Below are 23,812 nucleotides of genomic sequence, written 5' to 3'. Positions count from 1 at the left end.
ACATTTTTGTAAATATTTTATTATATCTTATCATGTGACAACACTGAAGAAATGACACTTTGCTACAATGTAAAGTAGTGAGTGTACAGCTTGTATAACAGTGTAAATTTGCTGTCCCCTCAAAATAACTCAACACAGCCATTAATGTCTAAACTGCTGGCAACAAAAGTGAGTACACCCCTAAGTGAAATGTCCAAATTGGGCGAATTGTCAATATTTTGTGTGGCCACCATTATTTTCCAGCACTGCCTTAACTCTCTTGGGCATGGAGTTCACCTTTTCCACTCCTCCATAACGACATCACAGAGCTGGTGGATGTTAGAGACCTTGCGCTCCTCCTCCTTCTGTTTGAGGATGCCCCACAGATACTCAATAGGGTTTAGGTCTGGAGAAATGCTTGGCCAGTCCATCACCTTTACCCTCAGCTTCTTTAGCAAGGCAGTGGTCATCTTGGTGGTTTGTTTAGGGTCGTTGGAATACTGCCCTGCGGCCCAGTCTCCGAAGGAAGACAGTTACATGAAAAGATATAATACAATATTTACAAAAATGTGGGGGGTGTACTCACTTTTGTGAGATACTGTATATATGAGTGATATGGCGCACAGCTGCGGCCCTGTAGCAGTAAAACTGCTATGGGGCGGACAGCAAGTGGTGACGTGGTGGCATTCCAGTCTTAATGTTACACTAATATTTATTCTTTTTTTCCTTTTTTCAAGTGACAATGACTACATTAAGGCAGTCTTTCAGCTGTCCTACCAGGTTGATCACAGGTTCCGCAACTTTCTCTATCATAGTGACACCATTTACTACCTCAGCCCCCAGGGATTTCGCTTTCGAAAGGCACAAAGGATAGCACATCAGCATACAGGTAAGATTTTAGATGTACAGCATGTGTTATATATATATATATCATTCCCCAAACAGTGCAGAGACCAGCAATCACAACAGTCCATTCACTCTGGCTCCATTATATAGGGCCTATCCTTTTTCTGAGTAATTGTCATTCAAAGTGTGAGAGCACTGAAAGCTGAAAATTGGTCTGGTTAGGAAGGGTTTATAAGTGCCCTGTGGGCAAGTGGTAAATATGATGTATGTAGGGAAGCCTGTGTTGGAGTAAAGGTGAGCAATTCTGCCTGCACAGCTGCACGTGTCATAAAGCACTACAGGGGGCTATGGAGGTGTAGGGGTGGCCAAAATGAGATTTGTAGAGGGATCATTCCTTAAAAGAGCATGTCTAGCTGTATAGGCTGAGACATGGGATTGACTCCATTGGTGCTGGTAACATAAAATTGCATCAAGGTGGTAAAGATCATGGCATTGTGGCAGGATGAAGTTGGTCTTGCATGGTAAGATGTGGTAAGGAACAGAGATATAAATAGGCAGCTGTGCAACATACGACAATTTAACAGGGAACTTGCGTGTTTAGATATACTTTGTGTGTGTGTGTGTGTATAGTAGTATGTATAGGATTAAACAAAATGAAAGATAAATGAGATTATAAACGGTGCTGAAACCTTTTCACAGAAGGCAATTTAGAGAGTCCTATTAATAAAAACAGAAATGTTATTACAATTCATCGTTAAAAAATTTCTGGGGAACTAATCCCCTAAAATACATGCATGGTAAAATGTAACCAGCTCAGCCACCCCGACGTGTTATCCTCCCCTTCAGACCGTTCAGTTGGACCTACTAAAATATATTATATTATTATATTATATATTTTTTATACATATATATATATATATAATCAGAGAGAAGAGAGAGATAATATATTTGTGAAACTAAAATGTTTTTTTTTTTCCATTCTAGAAAAAGTAATCAAACAAAGAAAAGAATTGCTAAAATGTGAGAAGGAGTTGGACAAAATCAGCCAAAAAAGACATCTTGATTTTCTTGATATTCTCCTGTGTGCAAAGGTAAGATGTTAGAAGTAGTGTGAATGTTAGATGTGTATCTATTCACGTTACATTCAAGATCAAGGCCAGTAGATGGTTAAATTACATATGTGCAATCTGCTTTGTCTGACAATAGATTTGTAGTATTTTTAGCCTTGTGATCCCTGACAGACAGTATAACCAGGACCATACCTCAGGTTTATGTACCGTAGTCACTTCAGGGCTGGTGCAAGGATTTTTGTCTACTTAGGCGAAGGTGCATTTTAGATGGCTGCCTAAACAGCCTTAAAGTGGTAGTAAAGTTCGCTTTGTGATTTTCACCTACAAGTGAGCTTAAAATAAAGCTTACCTGTAGGTAAGATTAATATCTCCTATTAATAAATGTTAAGAGTTTAATACCACACTACCACTTCAAGACTTTTTATATCCCTCTCCAACCACCTTCTGGGCACACCTCCCCAGGGATTGGCTGGAGCACAAGAAATATTTAGGTGCACAGCTTAGGAGAGGTTTACTTTTTTGGCAGCCAATGATGCCACAGGCGCATGTGCTCTGAAGAAATGGCATGCCTGTGCCATTTCTTCAGATTGCTGTGCCATGGTTGCGACTACGGCACCCATGTGCGGGATTGATGTCATCACGGCTCAGCCATTCAAGCTGCCAGAGCCTGCAAACCCAGAAGAAAGACTGGGTGAAGATAGAAGTCCTGTCAGCGGTGACAATGCACCGCTGGAGAGCTTTGTTCTAAGGTAAGTCTTTCATAATGTGCTAGTATATAATGCATATTAGCACATTATGCCATTGCCTTGCATTTTTAAATTTTTTGCCATGGCTGCGGTTTACTACCACTTTAAGCCTGCTGCATATGTCCCCCAACTCTCGCATCGCAAACTGCCCGCACTTCTAATTAAAGCCTGTAGTCGGCATCAGTGCAAGGTCCTTCAGGTTGATCCCTATAGGTGGATCCCTTGTGCAAAAAAAACAAACTTTCCCCCCTTCCTTGTACCTTGTTGTGAGGAATTCCACTTTTACATTGTTAATACTGATCAAGTCTGATGGTGTCTTGCGCTGGACCATGAGAGATGTAGCTGAGCTATAGCATCTTGACATAAAAAAGAATCTTGCATTTAATGTAACTTGTTTGGCAAGTATGTTGTAAATAATTGCATTTGTCCCACTACCTCCATCAGTGCCAAGTGTGAGCTGTGCTGACTGGGAAACTGCCATATTCCCTATACACTGCATGGGCTATGGAGCACACAAACATATACAGCATCTCACTTTGCTACAATGTAAAGTAGTGACAGCCATTAATGTCTAAACTGCTGGCAACAAAAGTGAGTACACCCCTATGTGATAACATCCACATTGGGCCCAAAGTGTCAATATTTTGTGTGGCCGCCATTGTTTTCCAGCACTGCCTTAACCCTCTTGGACATGGAGTTCATCAGAGATTCACAGGTTGCCACGGAACTCTTCTTCCACTCCTCCATGACGACATCATGGAGCTGGTGGATGTTAGAGACCTTGCGCTCCTCCACCTTCCATTTAAAGATGCACCACAGATGCTCAATAGGGTTTAGGTATGGAGACATGCTTGGCCAGTCCATCACCTTTACCCTCAGCTGCTTTAGCAAGGCAGTGGTCGTCTTGGAGGTGTGTTTGGGGTCGTTATCATGTTGGAATACTGATACTTTCGGCCAAGTCTCCGAAAGGAGGGGGATCATATTCTGCTTCAGTATGTCGCAGTACATGTTGGCATTCATGGTTCCCTCAATGAACTGTAGCTCCCCAGTGCTGGCAGCACTCTTGTAGCCCCAGACCATGACACTCCCACCACCATGCTTGATTGTAGGCAAGACACACTTGTCTTTGTACTCCTCCCCCGGTTGCCGCAACATGTGCTTGACACCATCTGAACCAAATAAGTTTATCTTGGTCTCCTCAGACCACAGGACATGGTTCCAGTAATCCATGTCCTTAGTCTGCTTGTCTTCAGCAAACTGTTTGCAGGCTTTCTTGTGCATCATCTTTAGAAGAGGCTTTCTTCTGGGACAACAGCTATGCAGACCAATTTGATGCAGTGTGTGGCGTATGGTCTGAGCACTGACAGGCTGACCCCCCACCCCTTCAACCTCTGCAGCAATGCTGGCAGCACTCATATGTCTAGTTCCCAAAGACAACCTCTGGATATGATGCTGAGCACATACACTCAACTTCTTTCTTTGGTCCACCATTGTGAAGCCTGCTCAGAGTGGAACCTGTCCTGTTAAACCACTGTATGGTCTTGGCCATCATGCTGCAGCTCAGTTTCAGGGTCTTGGCAATCTTCTTATAGCCTAGGCCATCTTTATGTAGAACAACAATTTTTTTTTCAGATCTTCAGAGAGTTCTTTGCCATGAGGTGCCATTGTGAACTTCCAGTGACCAGTATGAGAGAATGAGAACGATAACAACAAATTTAACACACCTGCTCCCCATTCACACCTGAGACCTTGTAACACTAACGAGTCCCATGACACCGGGGAGCGAAAACGGCTAATTGGGCCCAATTTGGATATTTTCACTTAGGGGTGTACTCACTTTTGTTGCCAGTGCTTTAGACATTAACGGCTGTGTTGAGTTATTTTGAGGGGACAGCAAATTTACACATTGTAGCAAAGTGTCATTTCTTCAGTGTTGTCACATGAAAAGATATAATAAAATATTTTACAAAAATGTGCTGTCCCCTCAAAATAACTCAACACACAGACATTAATGTCTAAACCACTGGCAACAAAAGTGAGTACACCCCTAAGTGAAAATGTCCAAATTGAGCCCAATTAGCCATTTTCACTTTTGTGAGATACTTTATGTCCCCAGACTTGATGACCCTCGCCTGCTACAGCCAAGTAGCAGCCAAGAACCCTCACAACGAATGTCACACACCCTCCTCCTCCTTGGGGGGAGCTGTCCGGTCCTGGGCTTGGGACTATGGAGAATGAAGAAAGTAGCTGACAGTTACCAACATCCCTAAACTGTAGAATTCTGGAGAAAAACCCCTCATAATGGGACCTTTAATGGCAACAAATAGTCTTGCACAGAAAATTGTAACCTTCAAGTGAATTGTTTAAATTATACAAAATCTTTATTGTTGTTACAAAAATATAAAAGCTATATACATTACTCAATATTAAAATGATTGCAAAATTCCTAGATTTTATATAGTACGCGCATTTCCAATTGATGTCACCAAAGAGAAAATTCAAGTGATAAATGCCCAATGTGTTTCCAAATTTAATTTATTTTTATTTTCTTCTTCAAGGGTACATGAACATATTAGGAAAAGGAATTACTTTCTTAAAAAAAGGAACATAACAATTAGAAATATTACATATATTGCATCTGGTACAATTTAAAAAAAAATTATTTTATGAAATGTTTATAAAATTGGACAGATTATTCACCTAAACGCCTAGCTACTTCTATACAGGTATAAAATTGTACCAGATGCAATATACGGTATGTAATATTTTCTAATTGGTATATTCTTATTTTAGAAAGTAACTCCTTTTCCTAATATGTTCATGCTTCCTTGAAGAAGAAGAAAAGAAATTACATTTTGAAACGCGTTGATATTCATCACTTGAATTTCCTCTTTGGTGACATCAATTGGAAATCTGAGCATATATATAAAATATCTAGGAATTTTTTAATAATCATTTTAATATTGAGTAATGTATATACCTTTTTATATTTTTGTAACAACAATAAAGATTTTGTATAATTTTAATAATTCACTCAAAGTTACAATTTTCTATGCAAGACTATTTGTTGCCGTTAAAAGTCACATTATGAGGGTTTTTTTACATAATTATGGAGGAAGAAGAAAAGCTCACTCTCTGCTAGCAGCAGCTTATGGGGTGACATGAGAAGAGCAGTCAGACTCCAGCACCGGTATCTGAAAAACAAGCTGTCGGCTGTTGGCTGCCGCCCTTTAAGAACGGCTGACGCTTGGGACAAATAGCAGGTGTTTGCAGTTGCCTGCCATGGCGGCCGCACGGCCCCCCTTGGAGCAATTGCAACCCCTGAAGTTCCTGCCACTGCTGGAAAGAAAGATTTAGAGGAGACAAGGCAGAGTTGTGGGGGAGGAGAGGGGAGTAAATACTATGGGTAAGCAGAAGAGGCACCAGAGAAACGCAAATGGATCTGGAATGGGTGCATGGAGGGTGGGGATAGTGTTCAGAGTTTGGTACATGGAGCACAGGAGTCTGTGTAGAGAGGCGAAGGGGCATTTTAGCACCCCCCCCCCCCCCTTAGCCTGGTGCACTATGCGGCTGCCTGTGCTACCTCCATGGTAGCACCGGCCCTGAGTCCCTTAGTCTGTCTTAGATTCCGATTGGATGGTGAAGAAGCAACAACTTGCTGATTAGGGCATTCCTGTGCTTTACCCTCCTGTTTGCAAGATCCCTGGGTTAGATTGCCAGCACTGCAGTTTTTCTCAATTACTTACATGGCTGCCCCTTCTTCTGTTTTAATGTGCAATAAAATAAATGTAGTGTTTGTAATTTGTATTATTTCATTGTTGATAACTTTATACTTCTGCATGCACCACATTGATGTGCTTTTGTACTGAAAAACAAGTACATTTATTATAGGCTCTAATTTTTCCTGGAAAGGCACATTAATAGATCGAAACTGACGTAAGTGCATATAGAATAAAGTAAAAAAGCTCATTAAATTGTGGTAAAAAAAATGTTTTTAACAATTTTTCAACGTGCTTCTTCATTCTAAGTAAGAATTAGAAGCTAAAATGTAAATAAGTGATGAATTAGCTGTGTGTTTGTAGGATGAGAACGGTCAGGGTTTGTCTGACGAGGACCTGCGTGCAGAGGTGGACACCTTCATGTTTGAGGGACACGATACAACGGCCAGTGGGATCTCCTGGATATTCTACTGTATGGCCAAATATCCAGAACATCAGGAAAAATGTCGGGAGGAGATCAATGAGGTGCTGGGAGATCGGGACACCATGGAATGGTAGGAATTGGCTCAAATAAATTATTTTTATTACTATAAGCTAAGGGACTACAGTTCTATTTAGGGAAGCTGATTATAAGAGAAACATAGAGGCCACCATTACTGACCACTTTAAGTCGCTGGACTCCTAACAGATAATAGAGAACACCATTTAAAGTGATTGTAAATGATCACCTTGTAAAACAACCCGTTCAGTTTAAAATAGAAATGAAAGGCAAAACATGTTTGTATAGATATAAAAAGAAAACTATAAATACCTTTCAAATCACATTCACTCTGTTCTCAGCTGCATAAGACCTGGGGGAGGAGAAACAGCATCACACTGAGCTTCCCAGTAAATGGTTGTGCAGGGTGGTGTGTAGGACAAGTCTGATCATTGGAAGAGAGTACACTGAGTTCCCAGAATAGCTACAAAACTGACCACGATGTGTTCTCCTGCTTATGGCGCTTTTCCACTGCATGGAACTGAACGGTTCGGCACGCTTTTGTGCTTTTCCACAGCTGGTACCGCATGGTATAGTGTCGGAACGGTTCGGTACGGTACGGTACGGTACGGCGGCACTTTTCCACTGCATGGAACCGAACGGTGCGGTACGGTACGGCTCTGAAAGAACAGTACCTACTCGATTGTGGTTCCAACAGGTACCAAACTGGTACCATATCCCACAATCCTTTGCATGCAGTCACTTCTAGCCACTGATTGGTCAGGGAATCCCACCCACCCCGTTGTTATCCCACCCACTTAACTTTAGTACTACTTCAGTGGAAAAGCAAACCATACCGTACCGTACCGAACCGTTCCAACACCGTACCATGCGGTACCAGCAGTGGAGAAGCAAACCGGGCCGAGTAGAGCAGAGCCGGTACTTGCAGTGGAAAAGTTCCATTAGTGTGGTCAGTTTTTAATAGGAAAGCAGAGGGACTGGCAGGAACACCAGGGATTTCACAGAAAGGAAGCAATACAAAGAGAACTGGAGACTTTCCCATACAATTACATGGCACAACAGGCACATATTAGGAATATGAAGTGAAAAAACAAAATTAAACCCGCGCTACACAACGTGAAAATTATTGATATAAGTGAGGTAATGAGCAGCTGCTGCAGACTCTAAGAAAATTCTTAGGAAAATGTGATAAAAACGAATTTATGCAGCGCTAGCTTCAATAAAGTGATAAGTGCTGTGATATATAAACAATATTCAATAATTTATAAAGTGCATAAAAAGATCATATACACAAAGTGCTAAGTGATAAAAAATATGCAATATCCAATAAATTATAAAGTGCATGTATACACATAAGTGGTTAAATATACTCCAAAAGAATGTTCAATGCTTGAAACAAAAAGTCCTTAAAGTGATCCAATTAAGGTGCCAAGGTGCCAAAAAATATTTATTCAGGTGCTTGCAAAGTGACAAGGTGCCCCTCAAGGTTCCCCACTCACCAGATTGCAGATAAATTAAGACCTTCAAGATTATTGCACATTGCCCAGAACTTCTCCTGTGTAGCCTTCACACTTGTTGGGTCAGCTTCCGCAAGCATGTATAAAAAGCCTCCGCTAACAGGAAGTGATGTCTTTGAAGACGCTGTATTGACGGCGAAACGCGTTGACGCACTTCCGGTTGCGGACCAAAACGAACGTCACTTCCGGTCAGGAACTTCCTGTGTGTGGAACGCACGCCGAGAGCGGCGCCGCACGAGTTCCTTGTACATGCTATATATATTTTTTTACATGCTTGCGGAAGCTGACCCAACAAGTGTGAAGGCTACACAGGAGAAGTTCTGGTCCTTAAAGATCCTGGGCAATGTGCAATAATCTTGAAGGTCTTAATTTATCTGCAATCTGGTGAGTGGGGAACCTTGAGGGGCACCTTGTCACTTTGCAAGCACCTGAATATTTTTTGGCACCTTGGCACCTTAATTGGATCACTTTAAGGACTTTTTGTTTCAAGCATTGAACATTCTTTTGGAGTATATTTAACCACTTATGTGTATACATGCACTTTATAATTTATTGGATATTGCATATTTTTTTATCACTTAGCACTTTGTGCATATGATCTTTTTATGCACTTTATAAATTATTGAATATTGTTTATATATCACAGCACTTATCACTTTATTGAAGCTAGCGCTGCATAAATTTGTTTTTATCACAGGAATATGAAGTGTTGAGCTAACAAATGTATACCAACAGTAGGGTTTTTTTTTTTACATTGAACTAGAATAAGCACCAGAATCTGTCTTGATATTGGCCTTTCCCTGCACAGCAGCACTCAGACTGGGAGAGGGTCAGGCAGCACAAGGAGCGAGTCGCATGCTGACGGGAGGGAGAATCAGAGCTCATATCTTATCATTGTGCTGCTTCTACTTCATTGCCCAGTTAGCAGGGAGCTGACACCACTGTATTCATTTAAGCTAGCAGAGAAAGTGATGATACCATCTGGCTAGAGAGATTTTCAAATCTTTTTGTAGATAAGATTTTTTGCTTGTACTGTACATCTCACATATTTTGCATAGCAGCAATTTCTTATATTTTCTGTCATGACAAGTACTGGTTTCCAGTTGTTAACTAGTAGTTTTCCATTTAAGGTAATTTTTCATAGCACAGCCTTTAAAATGCTTCTTCTGTTTTTGATTGGCCTAAATTGTCTGTGAAGGATAACTGGCTAATAAAAGGATAATAAGGTCTGTCAATCATACTATGAGCGCCATCAGGGCTGCTGTTAGAAATCGCGGGGGCCCCGTACAGACTACCTGGCAGGGCCCCCCCCCCCCCAAGAAAATATTAAAGATATATTTAGCTAAAACTACAACAAAATCACTATTATCAGACACAAATATAACATAACTCGCATAATTCCTGCTAAATCTAAAAAAAAAAAAACTGTTAAATAAAAAAGAAGATCAGATGAGAAAAGTATACAGGCTGGGCAGTTGGAGCTCAGTGATCAGAGAGAGAGAAACAAAGTAACAATTTACAAATAAACTCCTGAGCAGAGATAAGTGCTGGGAGGGGGGCCACACAAGGGAGGGGGATTAGTGAGGGACGACTGTCTCTTTCTCAACCGATAAAAGCTGATAGCAGGGAGAGGGACAGATCAGATTCAGGTGCTGGAGGAAGATTTCTGTATTTGTTGTCCATCACTAATCCCCCTCTCTGTGTTGGCCCCCCTGTGTGCTCGGCCCCCCTACAAGAGGGCTGGTGGTCCCCCCCTATCAGCGGCCCTGGGCGCCATTCTAAGAGACTGACTCCAAAGGCAACTCCAAGGATTAACAGGAAACTTGCTTCCACATGTACAGCAGGGCCGCTTGACAGACTGAAGTCTAAATGGGCGTACACACGATAAGAAAATGGGAAGTAAAATTTCGTACAACCAGCGATCTGACAATTTTCTGATCGGTAATACAGTGTTTACGACAGCCGATTACGACTTTTAGTACGACAAAAACTGAAAGTGTAGGCTATAAAAAATTTTATCGTATGTGAACATCATGTCCGGTTTTCGCATGACTACGCATGTTCAGAAACGAAAGAATACATACAACACAATTCAGCACATTATAACACTTCTGAATTTGAATTTTGTCGTATGAATAATGTTGTATATTGAGTAACCTTTTCACTTTGGATGAGTCTAGCATGCAACAAACAACGGATGAATATTCGTCAGATAATCTAGAATTTTCAAACAAAAATTCTTAGGAAAAATGTAGGCTTATCATACAAAAATTCTCAGAACATTCTCTAAACATTTTGCTTCTCGTTTGAAAGATTTTGTTTGCTTTTAACAATTGATTTTGGAATTGATGGATTTTCCCAAACAAACACCACATACAAATTCATTAGTTCGAGAAACATTTTCCATCCCACTCCTTGGAATTTTCCCTTCAATGTGGTCAAGAACAAACGTTGATTTTATCCCACCAATTAAATCATAAAAAAATGAAGGAACTTTCTTAGAATTTTCTTCCTCACTAAGAATTTTTGCTAGAAATTCTACCTATCTATTGCCAGCTTAACTGTTAAAGCGGAGTTCCGCCCCCCCCCCCCTCCAAAAATTTAAAGTCAGCAGCTACACATACTGTAGCTGCTGACTTTTAATATTAGGACATTTACCTGTCCTGGAGTCCAACAATGTCCGCACCGCAGCCGATGTTCCATCGGCTGTCGGGTGCTGCCGCCGCCATTGCCGTTAAGGGAACCCGGCAGTAAAGCCTTGTGGCTTCACGGCTGGGCCCCTAATGTGCATGCGTGAAGCGCGCTGCGATGCGCTCAGTAGTTGGCCACGAAGCAGAGGGAGGAGTAGGGGGGCGAACTTCTGCCGAACCTCGCCACGGCGAGGTCCAACGAAAGTGGGGACAGGGTACCTGTCAAAAATAGGTACCCGCTCCCCCCACCCCCCTGAAAGGTGTCAATTGTGGCACCAGAGGGGGGGAGGAGACAGATAAGCAGAAGTTGCACTTTTGAGTGGAATTCCGCTTTAAATTTCTATCGAGTCTGCACATTAACCATTTTGGTACCGATCTTTAGCCAAAAGATGACTACAGTGCTGTACTATAGTTCTGGAGGGCAACCAAAGGTGTCCTCCCAGATCCCTGCCCACCTCCTGGGCTGTGCGTCAGGGTACTCTATGACTACTGTGTCCTTTCGGACACAGCTGATCACAGATCGGGGTAAAGGGACAATCCCAGAGGTCCTTTTACCATGTGATCAGCTGTGTCCGATCAGCTGTGATTGTCCCTTTACCCCGATCTGTGATCAGCTGTGTCCGATCACAGCTGATCACTAGTAAACAGACGGTGGTTATTGGCATTCCTTTCCTCATGCGCTGTGTCTGTGTAAGGAAAGTAGTGTCGATATTCAACAAAGCTGTCAGCACGATGTTTACACTGATGATCAGTGCCCATTAGTGCTGCCTATCAGTGCCCACCAGTGCCGCCTCATCAGTGCAGCTTATCAGTAGCCATTAGTGCAGTTTCATCAGCACACATCAGTGAAGAAGAAAAATTACTTATTTGCAAAATGTTATAACAGAAACTAAGAAAAACTTTTTTTTTTTTTCAAAACTTTCATTTTTTCTTTCGTTTTTGTTTATTAATTTTGTATAGCAATAAAAAAAAAAAAAATCCAGTGGTGATTAAATACCACCAAAAGAAAGCTTGATCTGTCCCAAAAAATGATAAAAAGTAATCTGGGTGCAGTGTTGAATGACCTCACAAATGTCATTTCAAAGTGCGACAGCTCTGAAAGATGAAAATTGGCCTAGGCAGGAAGAGGGTGAAAGTGCCCAGTTTTGAAGTGGTTAAATGATTCATTTTTGCATAAACTTTATACAGTGTGTTTTTTGAAAGGTATCAGTGAAGCATAAAGAAAGATTGATGCCCAATATGTGTGGTTGTTTCTAGAGATTGAGGAGTTGTCCAACTCCGTGGTTGCTTATGGTGTGATTTCCTGTGAATCTCTTTTTTCTTTCAGGGAATTTATTGACATTAAATATGAATGATATACATTTTCTTTGTTCATTTTGTACTAGGGACGACCTTGGAAAGATACCTTACACAACTATGTGCATTAAGGAATGTTTGCGTCTTTATCCTCCTGTTCCCGGGGTTGCAAGGAAGCTGGCTAAATCAATTACTTTCTGTGATGGGCGAAGCCTTCCAGAAGGTAAGATAATCATTTTGCATCCTCAGGCTAGGATTATACCCAAAACGTTGTAGTACAAACAGAGGTGTAACTACTGTATATGTGAAACAGCCCTACAGCACAGTTTTTAGCACATGCACCACTGGGATCATGGGTTCAATTCCCACTTGGGACACTATCTGCATGGAGTTTGTGTGTTCTTCCTCTATTTATATATGGATTTTTTGGAGGCTCAGTTTCTTTTCTACAATCCAAATGCATATCAGCAGGTTAGGCCACCCAAACTGGCACTGGTTCTTGTTTGTGTGTAGAAATAGTAGATTGTAAGTTCCTCAGGAACACAGATTGGTATAAATGCTTGATGTTCCTTGTAATGCCTCCAGAAAATGCCTGTAGAAAATAACTGTAATATGCATGTAAGCAGGATGGGAGTTTTAGCCAGTTAGTTTGGTGCTGCCCTGGGCCGGGAAGGTAGGACTTTAGACCTTTCTCGGTTCTTTTGCTTTTTTGGCAGGTTATTTTGTTGTGTCCAACCCACTGGTCCTTTTACATATAAAAGGTACCGTGGTCCAGAGTCATGTGAAAGCTCTCCACAGATCCAGAAGGATACTGCTTATCACTACAGGAATAGGAAGCTATCGAAACCTGGGGTTCACCCTGAAGACACTAATGCTGGAATGTGCCTTATAAGGATTTACACTTGCGTGAGAGAGCCTTGGAAGGACTATGAACTCTAAAAATGCATCTCGTCTTTTTCAGGTATACCAGGGCAGCACTTTACCTGCAGTGTTAGATAGCGATCTAGGAAGTATTGTGCCTTGCCTGTTGGACTGTTAAATATTTATTTTTTGCACGTTTACCAAGTTAAGCATTGGAAACTTTGTCCCTGCCTGGTCTGAAGTTACTGAAAGGGGTGTATTGTAAGTAACCAGCACACACAGTTCACCGAGTGGGTCTTAACCACTTAAGCCCCGGAGGATTTGGCTGCTAAACGACCAGGGGGTATTTTGCGATTCGGCACTGCGTGACTTTAACGGACAATTGGGCGGTCGTGCGACTCTGTACCTAAACGAATTTGACGTCCTTTTTTTCCCACAAACAGAGCTTTCTTTTGGCGGTATTTGATCACCTGTGCGATTTTTTGATCACGCGCTATAAATAAAAAAAAGAGCGTAAATTTTGCAAAAATAGCAATATTTTCCCCTTTTTTTTATATGAAATTCCCCCCAAAAAAATGTAAAAATCAAAATTTTTTAACATTTTCGGCCAATTTGTTTTATGCTACCTATGTTTGGTAAAAAAAATCGCAAAAAGCGTATTTTGATTGGTTTGCGCAAAAGTTATTGCGTTTACTAACTAAGGGAAAGATTTTTGTCATTTTTGTTGTTTTTTTTTTTTTAACGCGTAATGGCAGCGATCTGCGATTTTTTTTTTTGCGGTACTGCGACATTGCGGCGGACAGATCGGACCCTAGACTGACATTTTTGACACTTTTGGGGTTACCAGTGACATTTCTACAGTAATCAGTGCTATATATATGCACTGTTACTGTAAAAATACACTGGTAGTGAAGGGGTTAACTTTATTTGAGAGGGAGGGGCTGTGTGTGTCCCTAGGGGCGTGATTCTAACTGTGATTGGCTGTGGCTTCAGCTGTATGCAGAGTGATCAACGGATCTACATAGTAGATCCATATGATCATCTCTCATACAGAGGGGAGAATGACAGGCAGCTTGTTTACACAAGCTGCCTGACTTTCTCCCTCTCCCCCGCCGATCGCAGAGTGGCCGGCGGACATCAGGTCCGTGACCACGCGGGAGCGGGAGCGCGCCTCTGGCGGCACGCGCTCGCTCCCTAGACCCTCACAAGCTAGTGACGTAGCCCTACGTCACTTTGCCTGTGAGGGGCTGACCGCCGCCGTAGATAGTCGTGCGGCGGTCGGCAAGTGGTTAAACACATTGTGGTATGAAAACATCAGTTTGGAGTGGAGTAGTGTGAACATACAAGTGGTTACCCATAGTACCAGAAGATTTACAGCAGTGTTGTCGGCACTCCTTCTGCCAGTGGTCTGTCTCCCATAGCTACCGGAGCAGATTGCACCACAAAGGTTTCCCATCCTGTACAGAGGTACGGAAGCTCAAGAGTTAAGTGAGTGCACGTGTGGAGCCCGCACAGAGGGGCCCACTCCAATACTAGGGAATGGTAGTGGAAACCGCTGGACAGGTAGATGTGGACATCGGCTCAGCGTGTTCCTCCAAAATTCAGATTAGTCGGTCTGGTCTCCAAACAAACAAGATCGGGTCTGTAGGTTTGTTCTTAAGTTGAATTTGTTCAGCCAAAAAAAATAATTTTTACATTTTTTAGATAGCATAGGGAAGGGTTAACACCCCTGTAACATTTGTTTTGCTGTCTGTACCCCTTTTAAGAAGATTTCACCTCACTTTCTGTCCCTATGACAATTGGATTTTGAAAAATTTGGGTTGTTGTGGAAACAAGGATTGGTGATCTTGAGTTATTTTGAGGGGACAGCAAATTTACACTGTTATACAAGCTGTACACTCACTACTTTACATTGTAGCAAAGTGTCATTTCTTCGGTGTTGTCACATGAAAAGATATAATTAAATATTTATAAAAATGTGAGGGGTGTACTCACTTTTGTGAGATGCTGTACATCTATATAGATCAGACCAAAATGAGGGACAAATTAGGAGAAAAGAAGGACCTAAGGACTTTGTTCCAAATCCGGGACAGTCCCTCGAATTCAGTTGGGAGCTATGCTGGCTGCTCTAAAGTACTGGGAGGTACCTAACTGTTTATGCTCTGGTTTTGTTCCACTGCCAGCCTACAGTTGATTTGAACATGTATGCCTGCCTGCAAGTAACATCAGCATAAACTGCTTGGATTTGTGAGTACACAAAGCCCTGCCTCTCTTTGGGCCTAGTCGTTCTCCTCTATGCAATGCAACATGTCTTTTCATCTCTATTGATTGCAGTGATTTTTCAGTTTTCCCTGATGGTATTATGCCTGAAACTTCGATTTTGGTACCCTTATTACTATAGCGTCGTCCTCTCCAAAATCTTATACAGCTCCACAGCATGGGGCTGGGACCTTACATATTTCCATAATGCTTCCAATATCCATGTCACATTTTTTATCAATGAATGCACGATTGTTACAGCATCTGTTCAAATGGGTTCTATGTGCACTTCAGTGCCCTCCACCACAGAACCCACTACTGTGCCTTTACCTCTAAATGTGCCTGAAGCGCCTATTGCCATTTCTGCTTGTCAAGATCCTGACCTGAATCTGGAACTTCTGCAGTGCCTGGCTGTAGTTCTTCTCACTGTGCCACCTGAGATTCTAGACAGCTCCTTGCCTGATTCTTTGGACAACCTTGCTTTGTTTCTTGTTTCTCCGGGACCTTTGCTTTGCTCCTCCCATGGACCTACTGATTCAAACCATGTCTCTGCATTTCCTGTTTGCCAGATTATTGTGATTTCTCCAGCCGATTTCTTGCTCCTTTTGCATATCTGCAGCTCTCCTTACCTTCACTACCACTCGTTTCTGACCTGTGATTTTGTTCCTCAACTACATTTTTACTTGAGAAAAAAGAGCAAAGTGCACAGGCTAAGCGTAGTAGGTTTGTAAACATGTATTAAAGGAGACAATTGGCAACTGACATAAAGTAAGACGAGTTATGCCTACATGGTTCTCAAAAGGATTCCCAGCTGGGGAAGACACCAAGAAAACTGTCACAATGGATACACTGTATATGGCCTGGATGGCAACTGCAATAGCTAAGAGAGACAGCAAGGGGGGTCAGGGGGTGGCAATGTGTTTTAAAGCCGATGCCTCTTTTTCAAGAATGTGCTTTCAAGCCAGCTGCAGATGCACCAATGACTGTAATGCATTAAATCATCTACACATTCTGAGTTGCCAGATATTGTGTGCTGTATCCAGCTCTCCACCTTGGTTGGCTTCAAAAAGAGGCTTTGGCTTTGAAACATGTTGCCACCCCCTGACATTACTTTCTGTTTCATAATTTCTTGTCCTCACATGTGCTCCATCGATCCACAGGTGCTGCTTCCTGTCCTGACCAGCCTGGTCACCCATGGTACCGCACTGCTTGCAGCAGCAGCTCCATCTTGGGATCTGGGATGCCTCCTTCTCCCAGATGCACCATTGACTGTAATACATGAGATCCTCAACACACTGAGTTGCCAATTATTGTGTGCTGTATCCACCTCCCCGCCTTGCTGCACTTAGATTGGTGTCCCTTTGCTGTCTCTCTTAGCTATTGCTGGTGCCATCCAGACCATATCAAGTCTATCTATTGTGACAGTTTCTTTGGTGTCTTCCCGAACTGAGAACCACGATAAGCGTACTTCATCTTACTTTATGTGAGTTTTTAATTGTCTTCCTTTAATAAATGTTTACACACACACACTACACTGAGTCTGCGCAGTTTACTCTTTTTGTCTGTTTCCCGCTTAGAAATCTCTTCAATCTCTTAGAAGTGCTGCATTACATATGCTGGGTTGGATTCTTCTGAGGATTTCGACCACATTGTACTTTCCATCAATGTAGTTAGTCCCCGCCAAGGCTGCACCACTTGCGCCATATTGACATTTGGTACATTTCTATTTGAGCCCATCCTGTAACCACTTAGTTACCTTTGAATTGTTCCTCAACTATGCATTTGCTTTATCCCTGCCTGGTTCATCTGCTACCGAACCACTGCTTGCTTGCCTACTGGTGGAGTGATCCTGGGGCCAGGGACCTGGCATTAGAATGCAGCGAAACCCATCTACACCATCAGGAGCTGAGTGACCATACATCCAATTGCTAGGAGATCGTTAATGTATAAAAACATTCAACAAAGTAAATCAAGGGGACTTCACGATACACATCAAAGGAGCGTGGTTGACATGTTTCCCGAAATGAATCGCTTAATCATAACCTGTTAGCACTAGGTTCTTAAATAGCCCAAAGTTAGCTGTAAGTAATCAATTGCTGAACAAGCTTGCTCTATACAAATGCATTCACTAAGGGCTCTTTCATACGGAGCGGACTGCATTGCGTTCCGTTCCGGCACTTTTTTTTTTTCACGGAGCGGATGACACTTGTGTCATCCACTCCTTATGTCCGCATATCGTCCCATCCGTTTGCAGATGATATACGGACATAATGTATGTCTATGGGCATTGCGGATGTCAGCGGATGACACCGCTGACATCCGATTTTGCATCCTTTCCGTTTTTTAAACGGAACAAAAATAGGGTTCTGTTTCGTTCCAAAAAACGGAACAGAACTAAAAGGAAGAAAATCGGATGTCAGCGGATGGTCACCTGCTGACATCCGCAATGCCATTGACATACATTATGTCCGTATATCATCCGCAAAAAAATAGGATGATTTACGGACATGCGGAACGCCCGTGTGAAAGGGCCCTAAATGTTCAAGACACCATATACACATTTAAAAAAAACATAATCGTTTAAAAAACATGGTAAATATATGTAGAATAAATGAAGAATTTGAGCCATAGCAAAAAATACTTGTATACAAAACACCAGGTGACCCTGGGTTAGCGATGTTCTGACGTCACCGTGCTACTGTGTTCCCAGAAGGACGGGTGAGATATTTCCAGCCCGCTTTTTTATATATGCGAGTTTATTCGTGACAATGTAAGTGCATTGATTTTATATACCATTAAAACTTAATATGTTTTACACTTTGGCAAATCTCTATTACTTTTATGGGGAGTATTACATCTTAAAAGGCTTTGAAGTGGAACCACTGGCCTGATTAACCCTGAGGATATCCAACCAGTTCGTTGACCCCCCTCCTGTAATAAAGGCCTTGGCTGGGTGTAAGCCAAAAGTGCTGCTGACCTGTTGAGGTCTATCATTCTGGTAAGGAGACATTCTTGTAAGGAGACAACCTTGACTTGGAGGAGAATATAACACTTGGTGGTGGAACCTTTTTTACCGTCACGGGGAGGATCCAATTTGAGTAGTGTGTTGGACATTTGGTTCACCCATTCATTTTTAATTTCATTAAATTTTTTAGGTACTGGTGTTCAAATAGGGTGAATGAATATATGCAGTTTTTTTATTTACGAATTATTTCAATTTTGTTTTTTGCAAGAAAATTGCTCAACATTTATTTGTGTTAATTTCATGTTTTTGCAACTTCACTTTGATATATTATATAATGTTATCATTGAAATGTTGGTGTTTTAGGATCAGAGTAATAAAATAACATTTGCTTTATCCATTACAGGTTCATTGATTATCCTGAGCATTTACTGTATAAACAGATCAACTATTTTCTGGAAAGACCCAGAGGTGATGTATTGAGCAATAATATTATTTGGTAACACATTCATTCCCCTTCATCTTCCAGAACAGTGGGTTCACGAAAAGATTTTCAAGTAAAGCTTATATTCAGATATTCTGGAATCATGAGTCACTTGAAAAAGGCTCAGAAGTGAACTTTGGCAAAAATTGAACTATTCCTTTTAAAGGGTTATAACAAAAATATTGTATAATAATAACTTTGTGCAGCTAATATGTATAAAAATTCAGTATACTCATGTCAGTGACAATTTGGATTGGGATTGGGATAAATCATACCCTGGCTTCTGTCTGGTTTCTGTTGCTGTTTATGTCCCTATTGGGTAGATTTCCTCTCTCACTTACTATCATGGGGACCACGCATTTTATGAAGGGAAACCTATCCAGCAGAGACCTAGACAATGACAAAAACCAGACTGAGATCCTAACACTTCATCTGATATCCAAACCCAATAAATTTTGGGCTGAGTTTCACCGTAGGTTTTGCCTTATCTTATGAAGTGAAGCACTCCAATGTGCTTTACACATTCCTACAAAGTTATGTCTGAGTATTTTGTGTCAATTAGGTGTTTGACCCACTACGATTTTCTCCGGAGAACTCATCAGATAGACACCCTCATTCCTTCCTTCCGTTCTCTGCAGGCCCACGGTAAGGAACTATCAACTCAGTTATCTTATTGCTCCAAGTTGCACATGGGGGACGGGTACATTTTAGGGAGGCTGAACGTTTTTTTTTTTTTTCACTGCCTGAAAATTTCATTTGCTTTTCGCTGACTTTTTTTATGCAATATTATTTTTAAATTACAAAGTAAAAACAATTTTACAGTACAAACAACTAAAATGGGAGACACATTTTGTGACCAGATCAATACCATGTTCATATATCATAGTCGTTTACCAATTAGGTATCAAATACAGTGCAAGATAGTCAATGTGAGATGAATAAATATTGATAACCTGCGTGCATACGAAAAATTTAGATCAAAGAGAAACAAATTAATTCTATGTTCACTAGACTTCATGAACTCAAGATGTTAAATTAAAGAGGAACTGAACTCTGATAGCTGTGTCCTAAAACATAGGCAAAGGACAAGCCGCCAGCAATACCTGTGGTGTCTCTGCAGCTTATCTTTCCCCATCTTTGACTTACCATGACTTGTTTTGCATAGAGTTTCATTGTGGAGCCTGCCATTTTGGTAGAGCAGTGCTTTGCTTCCTCATGTCAGAACCTCCAGCAAAGAGAACAGTGAGCAGCACATTAGTAATATCACCAAAATGGTAATGCTATGGAATGGAGTGCTGACATAATTTCTCTTGGTGGAGTGTCATAGGTGTCAAAGAAGCATCTTGCTGCTGCTGCTGCTGCTGCTGCTGCTGCTGCTGCTCCTGCAATAAAACCATTTGAAACTTCAATCCCAGATCTGTTTTGACTGCCTACCAAAAGTTACACTTGGTCACCTTGGGCCAACTGACCCTCTGGTCTTGAGTGTTATCTGCCAGGTCCCATGTACCCAGGTTCTGCGAGTATTGTATTTTGCATACAAATTTTGTGGCTGCAACATGTCTGATTCTAGATAGAGGTACCTTCACTACCACTCGTTTCTGACCTGCTCTGAGTGTCCCTGGCACACTGTCTATTATTGTTGAGTTCTATCTTCATGATAGTGCTGATGCATAGTGTTGCTCATTAGTGTCAAAACCGATCCCCTCCTTGGAGTCCTCACTGGCTCTAGTAGATGTTGCTCATCCTGTTCCCCTCTTAGTGAAGATTTTTACTACAGTCATACATAAAACTTTATTTCACAGATTGTCCAGCTTGTCTCTGACCCTGACCTTCGAGGTCATAAACGCACTACTGTGCCTACCTCTGCAGTTTCAGTGCCTGTTCTGCCTTCCACCTTGGCTGCTTCTGAGCCTTCAGCTGTCTGATACTGAATCACTCAAGTCACTGACTGATGAGCTTTCCCCTTAGCAGTCTTCTGCGATTAGTCCTAAATTAAAAGCGACCTTTTGGCCCTTATTGATGCTGTGCACCACACCCTAAAACTGGTAGATCAACCTGCTGCTTCTGCCAGTTCTGTATCTAGCCTTAAGTCCTACAGGGCACCTATATCCTCCAAAACCTTTACATCGCACCCTTTCTTTGAGTTTTTGCTGTATGAACATTGACAGCACCTTGATAGGATTTTTGTACTCTACAAACACTTGTTGGTGCCATACAATTTTAATAAGGAACTTTTCACTAAGCGGTTTGTCCCTTGCCCTAACAGGGCACTCAGTATGGTTGAGAGTGGAAGCTCTATCTAGGGCCACATTTTTTTCGCAGGCTTTGCCTTGCATCAGGTTCTTACGGTAGTTTTCAATGCTAACAATGACCCACAGATTGTTGATCACATGGACCAGGGGTCTCCAAACTTTCTAAACAATGGGCCAGTTTAGTGCTCTTCAAACTTTAGGTGGGCAGTGGGAGTCGAAAATGTCCTGGTGTCAGTGGGAGTAAACAGTGCTCCATGTTTGGTAATAGGGATGAATAGTGCCCCATCGTTGGTGTCAGTGGGAGGAATAGTGCCCCATCATTGGTTTCAGTGGGAGGACTAGTGCCCTATTGTTGGTGTCAGTGGGAGGAATAGTGCCCCATCGTTGGTATCAGTAGGAGGAATAGTCCCCACTAATTGATTTCAGTGGGAGGAATAGTGCCCTATTGTTGGTGTCAGTGGGAGGAATAGTGCCCCATCGTTGGTGTCAGTGGGAGGAATAATGCTCCATAATTGGTTTCAGTGGGAGGGCTAGTGCCCCATCATTGGTTTTAGTGGGAGGAATAGTGCCCCCTCGTTGGTGTCTGTGAGGGTAATAGTGCCCCATTGTTGTGTCTGTAAGAGGACTAGTGTTCCAGGATTGGTATCAATAAGAGGAATAGAGTGGCAGGAACTATACCCCACTGTTGCTGACAGTGGAGGGAATAATGCACCAAGGGCCGGATAAAAGCAAGCAAATGGCCACATTTGGCCTCTAGGCTGCAGTTTGGAGACCACTGACCTGAACCAAATGATTTTGGCTTTGAATGTTAGCTTTTATGGCTTGCTGTAAGCTTCCCACTTATTGTCTCACATTGGTCTTCTATCAGTGAACTTGCACAGGGCTCTGTGGCTAAATTGCTGGACTGAAAATTGTTTGCACTTTCTACGCATGGCCTTCAAGGGACAGCATCTCAGCATAGGATGCTATCATCAAGGATACTGCCAAGGGTAAGGTTACCAGCTTTCCTACCAGATTAAGTCTAAGGAGATGACTCGAAAGTTCTCTGCCCCTTTTCAGAAGCATCGCTTTGGCTTCACTGTACCTTTTGACTTTCACTTCAAGACCCCCCCAAGCCTGGCTGTTTTTATACTCACAAAACCTTGCATTCCAAGTCTGCCAAATGCACCCACAAGCTGTTGGCATCAGACCTCTAATTCATAGGTTTGCAAAGGCTGTTCACGTGTTTTCCATGTTTTACCATTCGTTTTACCTCTTCTGAAGTCATCTGCTCTTCTCGGTTTACAACTGACAGATGACAGCATGCAGTGCCGATAGAACAATGGATTGAATAGGGAAATTTTGGCATTGTGAGATTCTTTTGCTGTCTCAGTCCCTATTGGGAAGATTCACATCCACTTTCTGTCTTTTTGATGGGTGTCCAACTCTGCTGAAATCATAGTTCGATCTCGACATTCAGGAAAGCTCACACTTCCTTTAGAAGACATGTAGCTCTTAACAGGGGACAAGTTGGACCTCTGCAGTGAGACCATTACTTCCATACAGGGAGCAAGGGTCATTCTCTACATCATGCTGGCAGGGAACAGACTTTTCTGCTTAGGCTGTGGTGCTTCTAAAGAAAACAAACGGTAAGACTTTGCATATCTTAAAATACAAAAAATATACAAAAATATTAAATTTAAATAAAATAAATACAAATGTAAAAATATTTAAAAAAAATACTTAAAAACTGAGACTTTGTATTGATGCACCTGGAATGTAATCAGCAGATGTTAAGTAAATATTAAGCTGGCCATTTAGTTATGGAAATTAAACTGCAAATATATATTTTTTTCTTTTTTAGGAATTGCATTGGACAAAGCTTTGCAATGAATGAAATGAAAGTAGCCTTGGCTTTGACATTACAGAGGTTTCAGCTTCTTCCAGATCCAGAAAATGAGCCAGTTAAAATCTCTCAAATAGTTATTCGTTCTTTAAATGGGATTCATGTATATCTGAAGAAGATTGAAAAGAACTGCGTTGACAATCCATTAGCAGATGGTAGCAGATAGGTTGACGATTGAGGATTGCCTGCAAAGCTGAGACTGATAAACCTAAGTGCTTGCAATCTACACTATTCTCCATGACGTTCATTTTTGTAATTTGATATGGCTTTTTACTTTGCTAATCAAATGTGATTCTAGTAGGAAGTTTGGTACTGAAGCCATTTTCTAACCAGTTGACAATTATATTTATAACCCAGTCTAGTGATGGTAAAACCAGAATATACAGTATTTCACAAAAGTGAGTACACCCCTCACATTTTTATAAATATTTTTATTATATCTTTTAATGCGACAACAGTGAAGAAATGACACTTTGCTACAATGTAAAGTAGTGAGTGTACAGCTTGTATAACAGTGTACATTTTCTGTTTCCTCAAAATCAAAATAACTTAATACACAGCCATTAATGTCTAAACCACTGGCAACAAAAGTGAGTACACCCCTAACTGAATTGTCCAAATTGGGCCCAAAGTGTCAATATTTTGTGTAGCCACCATTATTTTCCAGCACTGCCTTAACCCTCTGGGGCATGGAGTTCACCAGAGCTTCACAGGTTGCCACGGGAGTCCTCTAACATCCACCAGCTC

At 41.6% G+C, this 23,812-nt stretch overlaps 1 protein-coding gene across 1 annotated transcript in view; it reads left to right on the top strand.

Annotated features, from left to right (window-relative positions):
* Positions 1-23,392, top strand: part of LOC309561366 (cytochrome P450 4B1-like) — a 52,589-nt gene extending 29,197 nt beyond the window's left edge. Inside the window, exons 6-12 of the mRNA XM_082265246.1 lie at positions 717-868; positions 1,810-1,916; positions 6,724-6,914; positions 12,452-12,585; positions 18,851-18,915; positions 19,491-19,573; positions 23,024-23,392. Coding sequence (XP_082121372.1) covers positions 717-868; positions 1,810-1,916; positions 6,724-6,914; positions 12,452-12,585; positions 18,851-18,915; positions 19,491-19,573; positions 23,024-23,231 — 940 coding nt within the window. The 3' untranslated portion in view covers positions 23,232-23,392. The remainder of the gene's footprint in view (positions 1-716; positions 869-1,809; positions 1,917-6,723; positions 6,915-12,451; positions 12,586-18,850; positions 18,916-19,490; positions 19,574-23,023) is intronic.
* The last annotated feature ends 420 nt before the right edge of the window (positions 23,393-23,812 follow it).

The sequence above is a fragment of the Pelophylax lessonae genome (genome assembly GCF_965119305.1).
Source record: "Pelophylax lessonae genome assembly, chromosome: 8".
NCBI lineage: Eukaryota > Metazoa > Chordata > Amphibia > Anura > Ranidae > Pelophylax > Pelophylax lessonae.
The sequence above is the reverse complement of the archived record's forward strand: the minus strand, read 5'-3'. Positions and strand labels throughout refer to the sequence as shown.